Source organism: Ursus arctos, unplaced genomic scaffold (genome assembly GCF_023065955.2).
Source record: "Ursus arctos isolate Adak ecotype North America unplaced genomic scaffold, UrsArc2.0 scaffold_12, whole genome shotgun sequence".
NCBI classification, from domain to species: domain Eukaryota; kingdom Metazoa; phylum Chordata; class Mammalia; order Carnivora; family Ursidae; genus Ursus; species Ursus arctos.
Window position 1 is genome coordinate 45,250,119 of NW_026622786.1, and position 16,426 is coordinate 45,266,544.

General features: G+C 34.4%; 1 protein-coding gene across 1 annotated transcript in view; it reads left to right on the top strand.

Moving 5' to 3' along the window:
• The window catches only part of LRRIQ3 (leucine rich repeats and IQ motif containing 3), a 175,513-nt gene that overhangs the window by 88,727 nt on the left and 70,360 nt on the right, over positions 1–16,426 (top strand). The window contains exon 5 of the mRNA XM_026497807.4: positions 3,216–3,372. Within this exon, the coding sequence (XP_026353592.2) occupies positions 3,216–3,372 (157 nt within the window). The remainder of the gene's footprint in view (positions 1–3,215; positions 3,373–16,426) is intronic.

Below are 16,426 nucleotides of genomic sequence, written 5' to 3' on the forward strand. Positions count from 1 at the left end.
TTCTGTTTATCAGCATAATCTTTATAAATCTCTTCAAGTTTTCTGATTTTTTTCTTCTTCCAATTCAAATCTATTGTTGCACTACTCTAGCAAAATTTTCATTTCACTTACTATACTTTTCAACTACAGAATTTTCATTCGGTTCTGTTTTATAATTTCTGTGTCTTTATTGATAATTTCTATTAGAAAAAAACCTTGCCTTTATACCTTTCTATACTTATTTGAGGCTTATTTCCTTTGAACATATTTATAATAGTTGCCTTGAAGTGTTTGTTTATGTCTGTGATTTGAGCCCTTTCAAAGGTAGTACCAAAGGCCTACTCTTTGCTTATACTTTTGTTTTTCTTTGCTTGTCTCATAATTTTTTGTTGAAAACTGGACATTTTAAATAGTATATTGTAACCACCCTTGATCGATGTCCTTACCCAGGACTTGTTTATTAGTTTAATAACTTGGCTAGACTATTTTAGTAAACTTTATTTCCCCTGCTCTGGGTAGCCTCTGATATTGCTCCTTAGAGGGCAAACCTTTAGACAGGTGCAGTCACCCTTGGAATGACAGTGATTTTAGCAGGGCTCTCTTTGAGTTTCTCTGTTTCTGATTTCTTTACTAAGCTATTCCGAACTCCTTTGATATCACACCTATTATTAGCTTTCACTAATTTTCAGCTGACTATTGTTTTCAACAATTCCCTGGGAAATAAGTTGCTCCACAGTGTGATCTTTTAAAACCGGGCTTTTTACAAAAGTAATCTTTGAGGCAGTTTCTGGAGTTTGTTCAGATCTCAGAAGGGCTCTTCGTAGCTGTCTTCTCCTGGTTCTCTCTGGTAAACCTCAAATTGATTTACAGTTTAGCTTTCTACTCTCTTAGAGCTACCCTTCTCCTTTTAAGTGTTTATCACTTTCTGAGGTCAAGGGCTATCAGGGTTCCAGTATTCTCTACCTATTGCACCTGGGTTAGAGCTTCTGCCTTATGAGTTCTGAGAGGAGAAAGAGAGCCCAAGTTCTCTCAGACGTTCTTGCTTGAAATAGATTCTCTAAAACATGGACCCAGGCTAGGGTATTTCTTACAGTGATACTGTCGCCCTCGACTAGAACCAGGTAGGGAAGGGATCCTGTGTTTTCTTGGTTTCTCTTTTTTGGAGTGGAATTTCTATTAGTCTGAACTTGGGGCAGGGGAGAGAGAGAGAAAAGAGAGGGTAAGTTGTTTCAACAGTGAGACACTGTTTTTACTGATTTATAATAGATTTTATTGAATAAATATTTGTTTATTTGCTGTATGCCCTTTAAACAATTTCCAGATATTTTAAATGGTTGTTTCACTGGGGAGAGGATCCACAGAACTCCTCACAACTGTATCACAGAAATTGTCTCCCCAGTGTGATTCTATTCAAAGCTACTCTTTTTTCTCAAAACTCAACAATGCTTGTCCATCCCAGTGACCTGCTCTTTGTTTTTCAAACATGTCAAGTATATTCTTGCCTCCTTAAGCATACTTCTGACAGGCTTTTTGTCCTGCTGTTTGCTCTACTAGAATTTTTGTTTGTTTGTTTCTTGAGATTCCCACCACATCTTGTTCCTTCTCAGTATTACTGTCCCAGTCCAGATTATGTGAAAAGCAATTTGCTCCTATCTCTAGTGTTTTATTTCTATATTATCTATCTCTACTTATTATTATTATTTTTTTTAGATTTTGTTTATTTGAGAGAGAGACAGAGCTGGCAACAGAGATAGTGAAAGAGAGCACAAGAGCACGGAGGAGAGGGAGAAGCAGGCTCCCCGCTGAGCAGGTCCATCCCGGGACCCTGGGATCCTGACCTGAGTCAAAAGTAGATGCTTAACCGACTGAGCCACCCAGGTACCCCTATCTAACTCTACTTATAAGAAAATATAAGCTTCATGTTATTAGGGATTTTCTTCTCTTCACAGAGCACATATTGGTCACTTTCAGAATAATACTTTTTCTTTGAAAATCCCTTTTTTTTCTTCTTTTGGCAGTTTTATTGGTAGCCGTGTGTGTTCATCTGGCTGTATTTTTGTTACATTTGTAAGTGAATAAGTAATAAGTACAACTGCAGCTTAAAGTGCCTAAATGATAATTGCATCCTCTTTGTCTTCATGTTTTTCCCTTCTGATGGGCTGAAATGCATCAGTTATATGGGTTGCTGACAGTATGTCTGAAAATGGTGAGGCAGGATTTAATGACTTTAGAGAGCAGAGCTGCCCCACTGGTCATCATGAAAGAAAAATAAACTCGTATCTTATTAAGGCCATTGTAAGTTTTAGTCTTTTACTATATTTTACCCTCATTTGTAGATCATCAACAAAAATATTTTGAATGAAGAATGAATAGATGGAACCCACTTTAAAAATCTGAAAATTGGGAAAAATTGCTTTCCTTGGTTAATTTGTTTTACCTCTGCTAAATAATAATAATGGCAACTGTAATCTTCCTGCTCGGTTCATCATTTTAATTCAAACGACTTTACTCTTTCATCACATAGAATAAATGTTACTGACTCCTCTCTTAAGCAGTCTCCACTCCCAGCATGGAGTGGGGCTCGATCTCACAACCCTGAGATCATGACCTGAGCTGAAATCAAGTCAGACACTTAACCTATTGAGCCACCATGTGCCCTGCTTAGTATTCTATAATTAAGTTTGATATTGGTTTGTTGGTGCCATTTATCAGGTAATATTTTTGATATACTGGATTAAATAAAACATAAAATTAATCTCATCTGTTTCTTTTACATTTTTTAGTGTGGCTAATAAAAAATTTAAAATTATTTGATGGCATACATCATATTATGTTGGATAGTACTACTCTAGAGTAATTTTTCTGGTGAAAGTAAAAAGTTACTTCTTCACTGGAGCAGAAAAATCAAAAGAGTTCATACTGGTTACCTTATATTTCTGTAGATAATTTAGTCATGTTCTTCTTGCCGTTATATTATAAAATCCACAGCCAAACGTGAATACAGAATTGTTTGTGGATTCATATCATCAGAGATTTCTCAGCACTCATTCATCCCCTGATAAGTGATCATGTGCAAACCTTAGTGACTAAGTAGTTTTATATAGTAGTAATATGAAAACAAGTATTACATTAAATTTACTACCATGTTTTCAAAGGTGTAAGTGAACTCATGAGTAGTTTTCTTTCTTTTCTTTATGGCAAAAAAACTAAATGACAGTTTCCCCCCTTATATGCAGCCCCTTGTTCTTGTGCAAAAAACATCAGGAGAAATTTATTAGTGAATGTGAAACAAAATGGATTTACATACAGAAAGGATATGAAGACAGACTCTTCAAAGATCTCTTTTTTCAGCCTGAAACTAACATAACGGGAAAGCTTACACATTGGAAACATGTAAGCATAATTAGTTTATTACTTATCTTTAAAATATTTTTATTTTAGATACTATAGTTATAATTTATGTAGCATTAGTAAAATTTCTTCATTCTCTTTTAAATATTTTCCATTATATTGTTAATATTCTGCTTGAGATTTTCTTGATAAAAGAAAAGTCATATAATAACAGAGCACAAATATAATTTTTGTGGTGCATTATTCCCCAACCATCTTATAATTTATGTTTTATATTTTTTTCTTGTATTGATTATTACAAGTAGTTATTAATATTAATGTAAAAATCTCTTCATAATAGTTGAAAACTTAAAAAAGTAGTTTATTAAAGACTGATGAGAGTATATATATCATTCAGTGTTTTATGCTAAGTTATGTATTGCTTTGAGGACACATTGAAAATAGAAAGAAACTTTTATTTATTGAGTGCCTACTATGTATCAGGCACTGTGCTAGATATTTTGCATGTGTTCTCTAATTTATTCTCCACAGTACTGTAAGATAGGTATTTTTATTCATTTTTATAAGTAGGGAAACTAAGGCTCTGATGGGTTAACTAACTTAACAAAAGCCACGCAATTGAGTGGCATTGCTAAGACTTAACTTCAGGTCTTCTGACTCCAGGGTTTGTGCTTTTTTTATCTTTAGAGTTTTTTTTTTTTTTAATGTGGGTATTTTATAATGGTAGAAATTAAGACTTGACATTGTAGTATAACTAACTAGAGCAAACTTTTAATAATGTGTAAGCATTGTTTGTGATAGACTCCTTCACATGTGGGCCTGTTCCTAAGTAGCTTGCACTACAAATGTTTCCGTTACATTAACATGATTAGAAAGGACTACAAAAGGTCCAGACTGTCATTAGTCTGATTTCAGTGTTATTGAGGACGTTTGTTCTAGAAATAGCACAGGAATATCTTCAAGCTCTTAAAACCCAAAAATTATCCATTGAATAAAAACATGGGTCTATAGGCAGATGTATGTCATTGAAAAATTTTTCCTCATTAGCACACAGTGCCAACTGTATTAATTTGCTCTAGATAATATGCTCTATAAAAGTATGAAGTCCATTTGAAGTATCTTTCGGTCCTCTCTATAGAATATAAACTCACTGATTTCAGGTATGTCACCTGCTTTTTTATATGCTTTATGCAGAGGAGACTTTCACTGAATGTTGCATATGGTACATATCCAATTGACAACAAATTTGGGCATATATTTATATATTTGTAAAATATTTATGCACTCATATACAGATATATGTACAAATACATAGCCATATATCCATATGCAAAATCTTATATACATATATGGATATATGTTGTATTATGGCAAGTGACTACTATATGTGCATAAATAGGAATAAAATATTCACATTATAGAGTTATTTTACTTAGTATCTGTGAAGTTACATAGACTATATCATTGTCAGGAAGTATTTCGAATGCTAAGAAATATTGGAAAATATATTCTGCCGGGAAGGCCAGCAATCCCTGTACCTGTGGATGAAAGATTACTCCAAACTTTGCAGCAAAAGAGAGGAGAAGACATGGGGGTCAGCACTCAGAGGCGAAGACCCTTTGCTCTTCTTTGCTCCCGCTTTTATTGGTCCTTCAAGATAGTCACAAATCCTTATCACTGTTCCTCAAGCACAGGATGTTGACAAAGGGTCTTACTGAAACTGGGAGGATCTGTTTACGGGGAAGTTATGATATGCTAATTTGGGTGTATTCTACAGGTTCTGCTAAACATAGCCTGAGGGACAATACCTACATCTCTTAGATCACAGGTCCATTGTTTGGGCTAGGAAAATTTCAGAACCACCCCCGCCCACCCGCCATTCCACATTCCAATGGCAGAGTGGTCATTGGAGGGCAGGCCTCGGCAATCCAAAGGCCTCTGCCCTTCTCCAAAACCTTCCCTTGCCCCCAGCGGCCTCTGTGTTACATTTTAGCAAGCCAGGTATTAATGGCTGATTTCATGCTCTTACATTAACCCCAACAATATTCACTATAACAAGTTTTCTAAAGCTCTTTAAATCATTGATAATTCTGCTAACCACATCACTTAATGTTAAGAACTATTCTTTCATATTCTATGAATATGTACATTGTCCTATGCTTTTTCACTCTGTATAGCTACTATTTATAAGACATTATAGAAGTTGCTCAGCTCAATTTCTTAGAGTAATTGAAATGATTCTTAATTGTAAGATTCATCTTTGCGTCTTTACTTTTTCTTTATAAAATTGTTCCATCTTCTGGTGGCTTCATTTGTAGTCTCGTCTTTAGCTCACTTGTTTGGTGTACTATTCTTTTATTATTTTTGTTACTTACATATCTAGTCATTAGTGACTTAGTGCTTGGTTAATTAGAAACTATAGTGAGAACAAGTGATGCCATAGAGTGCCTAAGAGAACCTAGGATTCAAGAAACATTTAAAAAAGTTAAGAAGTAGGGAAAAGGGAGGAAGTAAAAAAATACCAGTATTTAATACTGGGAGTTCATTTTAAAAAAATGCTGTGAGCTGGGGGATTGGGATAGGCCGGTGATGGGTATTAAGGAGGGCACATATTGCATGGTGCACTGGGTGTTATACACAAATAATGAATCATGGAACATTACATCAAAAACTAAGGATATACTGTATGGTGACTAACATAACATAATAAAAAATTATTATAAAAAAAACCAGAGCTTGGAGTAGGGTGAGTTGAGTGAGATAGGGTCTTGCAAGTGCAGATGGATCTTGTCTTAACATAAAGTTTTGATGTTTATCACATTAAAAAAATAATTTGAATTCTAAAAAAAAAAATGCTGTGAGCAAATAATGGAAAGGATTAGTGAAGAGTGGAATTCAGATTTTAGTAATTAGATAAGTAATCAGTGTCTGTTTTTCTCCTGTTTGGGGATGAAATGTGCTTGGTCCAAAAGGCATAAAATGCCCCATATTCATGGTAACCTAAAATGGAAAGAGCTAAAGGAGTAAGTTCAAGGTACATTTATTTAAGAAATGCTATGATGCAAAGCCAGAAGTCTATATAGGCACCCAGATTTTATGGTGCATGCTTAAACTATTAAAGGAGATACAGAACCAAAAGTCAGGGTTCATGAGTAAGGAATCTGATTTAAAAAAAAATGGATCAGAGGAAATTGAGGATCTGCAACAATTGCTAGGGACATTATTTATCCAAGGCTTACATGGTCAAATGGTGATTGTTCCTTTTGCAGAGGAGGAACATAGATATAGAATTATGGTGGTCAATTAGATCAAGTTTTAGGGAAGCTTATATCTTATTATAATGGGCTTTAGGGAAATTTAGATACCATTATGGTGGATTTTGCTGGGACACCCAAGAATATTTGAAATTTTCTTTGGCATAGTCAACACTTTTCCTCAAAGGTTACTGTGGAAAATGTATGTAAAGGGAGTAATAGCAAACAAAGCAGTTTCTAACTGGGATGTTGGCCTGAAAGTCCATGGCAAAATTTTAGTAACCTGAGCTAGAGTATAAGATATTCTTCATTATTTATGCTTTGTTAGCTTTGTATTATTCTTTCACTTATTTCCTATATTGCAAACATGAATTTTAGAAGGGATATAGTATGAGAGAAAGTCATACCCATTGGAGCCAAAAGGAAAGAGATTCAGAGGAGGGGAAAGCAATCTGCCATATATTTATCTCAGAGGCAGCCTCCTTGCTCCAGCCCCCACACCCTCACATCTGAAGCTTCCTTAAGCTGGTTTAGTCATATGTTGTTAGGAAGGGGAGAAAGCATTTAAGAGATAAAAAAGAGTGACGGTCAGGAACCTTAAGTGTTTCAACCTCATGGAAAGAAAGAATAAATCTATCTTGTAGATCTCAATCTTCTTTGACAGCCTACCTCCTAGAATCATGATCTAATTTTTTTCTTAGAACTTGAGCAGCACCTTCCCTTCTTGAAGCATGAAGGTTGGAATTACATACCCTTTGTCTTGACATGTTTTCTGGAGTGGGTACATATGTTTTCCCTAGTTAGCTACAAAATGAGGAGAGGGATCAATAAGGCAATCCAGTTCAACTTCTCTGGAAGGGATTTCTTAGTTGAAACCACTTTTAATACATTGAATGTTCACATCTTGTACCCCTTTATGCCATTGTATGATTCCTAGACGTACTCTAATATGGCAGTCATCTATACTAAAGTAAGATTTGCTTTAGATATGCTGATTTGGTTGAAATTTAGAATATTTTTATTGATTGTTTTCCTTGCTTCCAGAAATTTAGTTTTCTCATAACTAATGCTGATGGTATGTACATGCCATATTGAACACCATTTTTGTAAAATAAAATAGAACGTGTTTTCAAATACAGTCCTCCTATGAACCTTTTCTATTATTATTAAATATGTTTTCCCAAAGATATATAAAGACTATCAGATTGGCTTCTTTCACTTAGTAATATGCATTTAAGTTTCCTTCATCTCTTATGGCTTAGTAGCTCATTTCCTTTTAGCACTAGATACTATTTTGTTGTCTGGATGTACTGCAGTTTATCCATTCATCTATTGAAGGACCTCTTAGTTACTTCTAAGTTTTGGCAATTATGAACAAAGTTGCTATAATCATCCATGTGCAGGTTTTTGTGTGGACATAAATTTTCAGGTTGTTTAGGTAAATATAGTGGAGCATGATTGCTGAATCATATGGTAAGAATATCTTTAGTTTTGTAAAAAAAAAAAAAAAAGTCACAAAACTGTCTTCCAAAGTGGCTGTACCATTTTGCATTCCTACCAGCAATGAGAGTTCCTGTTGCTCCATATCTTTGCTAGGATTTGGTGGTGTCAGTGTTCTAGATTTTGGCTATTCTAATGGATGTTTAATGCTGTCTATTGCTTTAATTTGCAATTCCTTAATGACATGTACATATTTTCATGTTTACCTGCCATCTGTATATCTTTGGTGAGATGTAATTCTCTTTTTACTATTAAAAAGGTGAGATGATTTATCACATGGCTATGTGAGTAAGAGGAAAGAAAAAGGCTCGCCTTAAGCAGGGCTGCTGTGCAGTATACAAGTGCATTTACATCCTAGTCTATGTAGATGATATTCCCTGGGGTTGTGCACAGCACACCTTGCATGGAAGGATGAGTTTGCCCTAATTTTATAAGTCCAAGTAACTAATCATATGAGGATTATTTTTGTGTGTGTGCATCTACTTTAAATTCAGGTAAATATGGGGGTAGGAGATGAGAATAATCAGAATAATAATCAGAATAATCATATTACAAGCCAAGAAATTTTAAATTTGCTTTTGCCCTCTTTGTCTAGTTTAACAGTAAGTGATACTAAGAAAATATAGAGAGGGTTGATCTTATATTGGATTTAGGAGATATGGACTCAGTCACCTCATTCTAATTAGGTGAGGTGTTAAAAAGAGACTTACAGGTAGATATTTTATTTTTAAATTTCATTGTTTTGTGAAAGAAGAGTGATTTTTTTATACTGGAAACTGACCTTTATTTTCAGTGTTTCTGTAATGTTGTTCCAGCTTACATAATTCTATAAGAAAGAAGCTTTGTGATGACATTCTTTAAAAATTGCCCTTTGTTATTATCTGTCATTTTGGGGCCCCATCAGCAATTCGGTTCAATTCAAATGGGTATTTTTTGAGTATTTACAATGTCCCTAGCACTGAAACAAACTCTGAAGCCTTAAAAAAATTGTAATCAAGCAAGTTCTATCTGGAACTTTGAGGGAGAGAGAGAAGAGCTAGGAAAAACTCACAGGGTAGGGACTGATTACCTAAAGTGTGGAACTGAGAGGAGTATACAACTTCAAATCTATTTTAGTTGCCTACATCTAATGGGTCTGACCAAAGGAAATGGCGTTGTCCTGAGTATTAGAACTTCTGGGAAATAGTAGCTTTTAGTGTAGGTGGAAATAATGAGATATTGGAAGAGTATATAAGGGCAGATGCTAGGGCTGCCCGAGGCTAAGGCTAATTTAATTTAAGCTTAATTCAGCCCTCTTTAGGGGTTCAAAGAAGCAATAATGATGGTTCAAAAGTGAAAGTAAAGCTTAACAACCTCATCAATACTTAGGGGGCTAAATTTAGCCATTTAATAAAGTTTTGCAGGTATTTATTGTATGCTTTTGAGGTATCAGGTTCTCTACTCTTCACTAATAGTAAAAATAAATAATGTCCCCTTTAATCAAAGATTTTACTTAGACTAAAGAGAGAAGACTTGGAACTAGATCGATAAGATTAGGACAGAAGCATACAAGGATAATATTACCATTTGTGGCTGCCCAGATGCAAGGAGTGTCATTAGCTGAGAGCTCCAGCTTTTAGGTTTTTTTTTCAGGGTCCAGTTCTTTTTTCAAGTTGCAGTCATACTATTTTCTCTAGGCAAACTCCAGCTAATTACTCAGTAGGGTAGCATTGCAAGGACCTGGCCATTTCTCCTCAGGGTGGGATTTTCAGACAGATAGACTTTGCTTCAGAATTCCAGGGTGGTTGGCAGAGAATTTAGCTTTCCCTGATTAATCCACTTCCTCCATTTTTCCTTTAATAGGTATTACTTTCCAATAAAACTTTTGCATACTTAACTCTGTCTTGGTATCTCATTTCTGAAAAAAACCAACCTGTGACCATTTATTGTGATTAGTGCCATAAGATGCAGATAAGAAAGATTTGAAACAAAGCAATTGCAGAATTAATTTTGAAAAGCAGCAAATGGACACTAGTTTAATACATAATCTAAGGTGAAAACTTTGGGAGTTGCCAGGGCAGTAGGAAAAAGAGAATTGAGCCAAGGATTCACCTAATAACATAACCCTTCTGGAAAAGGGAAAGAGGTCAGAACTATAAAGTGCTGATAATACTGCTCAACAGATACTTTGGTGCATTGAAGTGAATAAAGGAGAATTAAGTGACTTAAACCTGACACAGAAATTAGGAAAAGTTATAAGGAGATCCTTGTAAGTTATGCTAAATGATAACTTCATTGGCATCTTCCCCCCTCCCCCATTGGTATGTTTTAATGTCTGCTTACAAATGTCAGTTCTGTTGGTCCCATTCCCATACATAAGAGCTTTAATATCAATAACATACAATAATATTGTCCCCTAGGAATCACAAGACAATATAAATACAAATGTAAATAAAATTCCTTTATTATTAATATTCCTCAATGAAGTGTCCATCTTTTCTGTTATTGAAAATTATATTTTTCATAATCATAGCTCCATCTCCAGCTGTTCACATAGAACGTTCACATATCTGCTTGCTACCCTGACCTTTTAGAGCCAGTTAGAAAACAACTGACATTATATCCACAGACTTCCTTTTGTTAAAAAATATAATTTGGGTGTAATCTTTTCCTCTGTGTAAAAAGACATTGTGTACACACTTCCACAGACCACAATGAATATTTCTGCCTGAAGTATTTCCTGGAGGGGCAAGACATCTACCTGGTACCCTTCAATTTGGCTCTCTTCATTATTCAAAGTTTCTCAGTCTTTTTGGGCAACTGACTCAAGAGGGGAAGCCTAATTTTATACCAAGCAGAAAACTGACTTACACTTATGCCCTTCAAGTATTTTCATTTGCTATCACCAGGCTCTAAGGATTGCCATCATTATTGGATCACCTGAAAGTTCAAAACTTGAGATTTTATGGATTATCCAGGTCTTGTTTTAATTTTGGGCTGTTCATTTATATCTCATGGTATAGCCTTGAGTTTGAATGTGGACAGTATCCCCTCCTTGAGTGGACATGGCCATTGATTTTTGACTCCTGATCTCCAGAGACATCAAATGTATAGTTTAGTTTGTAAGTTGTTTTTTTCCTGATCTACAAATATTATTAGAACAAAAGCAGTATTGAGTGTTGGGCTTACCTCTCTGGGATCTTGCCTTCTCTTAAATTTTGACCTGATAAAGCCTAATTTTCTTGAGAAATCTTTCCTGTTTTGTAAAGACTTTAAAAAAATCTTTCATCCAGCTTTTTTAAAATTCAGAATTGGCCCAAATTTATAGTCTGCCAATCTTGGGTGTGGTTGTTTTGACTTTCCATATTTTCTTTTTTTATAAGATTTTATTTATTTATTTGACAGAGAGCACAAGTAGGCAGAGTGGTAGACAGAGGGAGAGGGAGAAGCAGGCTCCCCGTTGAGCAGAGATTCCCTAAATCGGTCTTGATCACAGGACCCTGGAATCATGACCTGAGCCAAAGGCAGACGCTCAACCAAATGAGCCACCCAGGCGCCCCTACTCTCCATATTTTCTATTATTAAATAACTAGTACATTTTCCTTTGACTTGATAACCATCTTCTTTTTTTTAAAGTGTATTTTAAATATCAAATCTGTTTTACTTTATATTGATTTTAAAATTTAAGCGTTAACATTATTACACGGTTTCTTTTTTTCTTTTTATATTATTTAAATTCAATTAGCCAACATATAGTACATCATTAGTTTCAAATGTAGAGTTCAGTTATTCATCAGTTGCATATGACACCATATGACACCCATGTAATGCTCATCACATCACATGCCCTCCTTAATGCCCATCACCCACTTACCCCATCCCCCCCCATCTCCCCTCCAGCAATCCTATTAGTTTCCTGTAGTTAAGAGTGCATGGTGTTTCTTCTTCCTACCACTACCATGAGCAGTCTGTATGTTTTATATTACTTTTTGAGATTTGGCAGTAATTAATCTGTATTTTAGGGAGTATTAGTTGTCTAATAATTGTCAGTACTTTTTTTTACAAGTTCTAATAGCATTTTATTTCAGTTTTTTAAAAAAATATATATTTTTGTAGGTTCTTGTTTATTCTGAGTAATCTAACTTGAAACGATTTGCTATGACTCCATAGATAGTGCTAAAATTCATATTTAGGATTCAAAAAGAGAAAAAATATATTAAAATCTTGTTAATAACTTCAAATGAAAGTTCCAGAAGTGTTATAGTTAATGATAAATGTGTTGTTTTGTACATTTTTAGTTATTTTATGCTTCAGTTTTTTCAAATGCTAGGGGTGCCTGGGTGGCTCAGCCGTTAAGTGTCTGCCTTTGGCTCAGGTCATGATCCCAGAGTCACGGGATTGAGCTCTGCTAGGCGGGAAGCCTGCTTCACCCTCTCACACTCCCCTTGCTTGTGTTCTTTCTCTTGCTGTCTCTCTCTGTCAAATAAATGAAATCTTAAAAAAAAATTATCAAATGCTAAAAAAATAATTTGCAAATTTATTTGGCTTTTTGCTTACATTGTTAACTTATCATAAATGCTAAAATTGTTATAATTTTTTAAAAACTTGAATCCTAAAATCACCTGAAAATTTTTAATGATTTTTCTCAAGTCTCTTTTCATTATATTAATTATTTTGGGTACTTCACATCTTTGACATTTCATTATGACTCTGACAAGCACTACTGAAACTGAATTGTCAACTCTACAATATTTTTTATAACATCTCTACTGAGATATAATTTGCATAATCCAAAGTTCATCCTTTTAAATTATTCGACTCAGTGATTTTTAGTATATTCACAGACTTTTGCAATCATTACCATTATCTAATTCCAGAACATTTTCATTACCCCAAAATGAAATCCCATACCATTAGCAGTTGTCCCTGTGGGCCCTGGCAACCATTAATCTATTTTCTGTATCTGTGAGTTTGCTTATTCTGGGCATTTAATATAAATGGAATAATAAAATATGTGGTCTTTTGTGTCTGGCTTCTTTCACTTAGCATAATGTTTCGAAAATTCATCCATCTGGTAACATGTATCAGTATTTCATTCATTTTTATGGCTAAATAATATTTTATTGTATGACTGTGCCACATTTTGTAATCCATTCATTAATTGGTTGCTTCACAATTTATGGCTACTATTAATAATTCAGCTGTGAACATCCATATACAAATATTTGTGTGGACGTATTTTTCAGTTTTCTTGGCTAGGTACCTAGTAGTGGAGTTACAGAGGGATGATATGGTAATTCTACATTTAACGTTTTGAGGAAGTAACAAACTGTTTTCCACGGCAGTTATACCATTTACGTTCATATCATCGATATATGAGAGTTCTAATTTCTCCAAATCCTCACCAACACTTGTTATTATCTGTCTTTTTGATTATAACCAGCCTTGTGGGTATGAAGTGGTACAGCACTGTGGTTTAAACTTGTGTTTCCCAATAACTAATGATGATGAATATCTTTTCATGTATTTATTGGCCATTTGTATATCTTCTTTGGAGAACTTTCTATGCAAATACTTTCATCATTTGATAATAGCTTCTTTTTATTGTTGAATTGTAAGAATTCCTTATATATTATTTATCCCTTATATATTCTTGCTACAAGTCTCTTATCACATATATGATTTGAAAATATATTTTTTTAAATTATATTCAATTAGCCAACATATAGTACATCATTAGTTTTTGATATAGTATTCAATGATTAATTAGTTGTGTGTAACACCCAGTGCTCATCACCACACATGCCCTCCTTAATACTCAATCACCTGGTTACCGCATCCCCCGGCTCTCCTCCCTTCTGTAATCCTCAGTTTGTTTCCTGAAGACCAGAGTCTATCATAGTTTGTCTCCCTCTCTGATTTCTCCCCATTCCCATTATGTAGGCTGTCTTTGACTTTTTAAATCTGAAACACAAAAGCTTTTAATTTTGATAAAACCTAATTCATCTCTTTTTTTCCTTGATCACTTATTTTTCCATGTCAAATATGAGAAACAATGATCTGAACCAAGGTCCTAAAGATTTATTTCTATGGTTTTTTTTTTCTTTTTTTTTTCTTTTTATTTGTTTATTTATTTGTCAGAGAGAGAGAGAAAGAGAGAGAGGAGAGATCAAGAGAGTGCACCAGCAGGGAGAGCTGCAGGCAGAGGGAGAAGCAGGCTCCCCACTGAGCAAGGAGCCTGATTTGGGACTTGATCCCAGGACCCTGGGATCATGACCTGAGCAGAAGGCAGACACTTAACCGACTGAGCCATCCAGGCATCCCTATTTATATGTTTTTTCTAAGAGTTTTACAATCTTTTTTTTTTTAAGATTTTATTTATTTATTTGACAGAGAGACAGCCAGCAAGAGAGGGAACACAGCAAGGGAGTGGGAGAGGAAGAAGCAGGCTCCCAGCGGAGGAACCTGATGTGGGACTGGATCCCAGAATGCCGGGATCACGCCCTGAGCTGAAGGCAGACGCTTAACGACTGAGCCACCCAGGCCCCCCCTAAGAGTTTTACAATCTTAGCTCTTATATTTAGACCTACAGTCCATTTTTAGTTAATCTTTATACAGTATGAATTAGGAATCTAACATTATTTTATTTGTGAATATACAGTTGTACAGCACCATTTTTTGAAAGAAAAAAAAAAAACTCATCCTTCTATTGAATTATCTTGGTACCCTTGTCAGAACTCAATTGACCATATGCAAGGGTTTATTTCTGGACTTTTAAGTCCTATTCTATTGATCTATATGACCACCCCACACAATCACTTGGCATTGCAAAGTTTTTGTTACTTAAATAATATACTACTGAAGAAGAAAGTCCAATATCCTAAGAATCTTCAATAGTACAGTTTGTCATGTTATAAGTAAGAGTGAAATCTATTATCCTAAAATTTTTGTTTTAAATCATTATACTCAAATTAAAAATTAATCAACATGTAAACTGTGTACAAATGATGTATTATTTACCTCCAAACTTTTTGAAAGTTTGCAATTTTCAGATTCATGCATAGATAGAGAATCTGATATGGAGAGCCAGTTTCTGAAGGTTGACAAATGAAAAGAATATTCAAAGCCCTTAAAAACAATTGGTGGTTTTTCCATCCATAAAACACTGATTTATCCCACTGATGGTATAGTACAGATTTCATGACCTTTATAATCATAAAAGCAGCTTTGCTTGCATACTTTAAAGGCAATAGATACATACATAAGTTTATATGTATAAATAAGTACCAGTATAGATACCCTATAGGAGTGTTAAAACTTGGTTTTATATTTCAGATTTTATGTTCTTTAATGCTTTTATTTTTCCACCTTAGCATGTGTTAGGGAAATGAAGAAGAGAGGGGTTTTTTGTTCTTTAAATCTTGTTTAGATGAGGTAATAGAATAATAACCAATATGTCTATATAATTAAGCATCAGATGTGTGGTGGAACATACAAAAAATTTAATGTCAAAAAAGAAAAGATCAAGGGTAACATTTAAAAAATATGTGAACAAAGCTGTGGAGGTGAGAATTAGCTTGGCAGATATGTGAGTGGAAAGGAGACTATCCTAACTATACTAAGAGATTTATGAGAGGAATTGTGGAAAGTAAAGTTGGGTAGGGCTGTTAATGGACATTTTAATTTTCAGTTGAGTGCTTAAAATGATTATTTGGCAAGAAATAGTCTCTCCGTACATTTTAATACCATATGTGCTGTTATACCTGTGAAATTACTTAGAATTAACACATTACATTTGTTATTCAAACTTTTGTATAGGATAGTGGGTGACCAAATGTTAAGATGATTATTTAATTGTTTTATTTATGATATAAAGAAGAGAGTAAAGAGTGAAATCTTATAGCCATCAGACTAAAGTTTTCCTGATAGTGAAATATCATAGACAGATGACAAGAAAATGTAGGAAGGTTTCCAGATGAAAGATGAAAGAGCATAATAGAGCTGTAGATTTCAGTAATGAATGGGCCTTTTATAATAGTATTTCATTTTATCTTTTCAATGTTTTTTGCTCATTATTCTGTTATAAACAGTATACGTCAGCCGGTTCAGTCTCCAGTCTCCAGTCTCCTGAACAATTCTTACTTGTTTGCCTCATGTTTTCCTTATGTAAATTAAGCATCATCTACTTTTTCACATCTGCTAATTCATGTTCCCAGTTTCTTCAAGATGCTTTACAATGAGCTCAACCTTCTGATGATATTTAAAGTATTTACAAATTATCATTATTTATCATTCAAATTGGAACTTTTACATTTTATCTTGTTACTCCTAGGAAAAGGTATTTTAATTAAAGTAAAATTGAT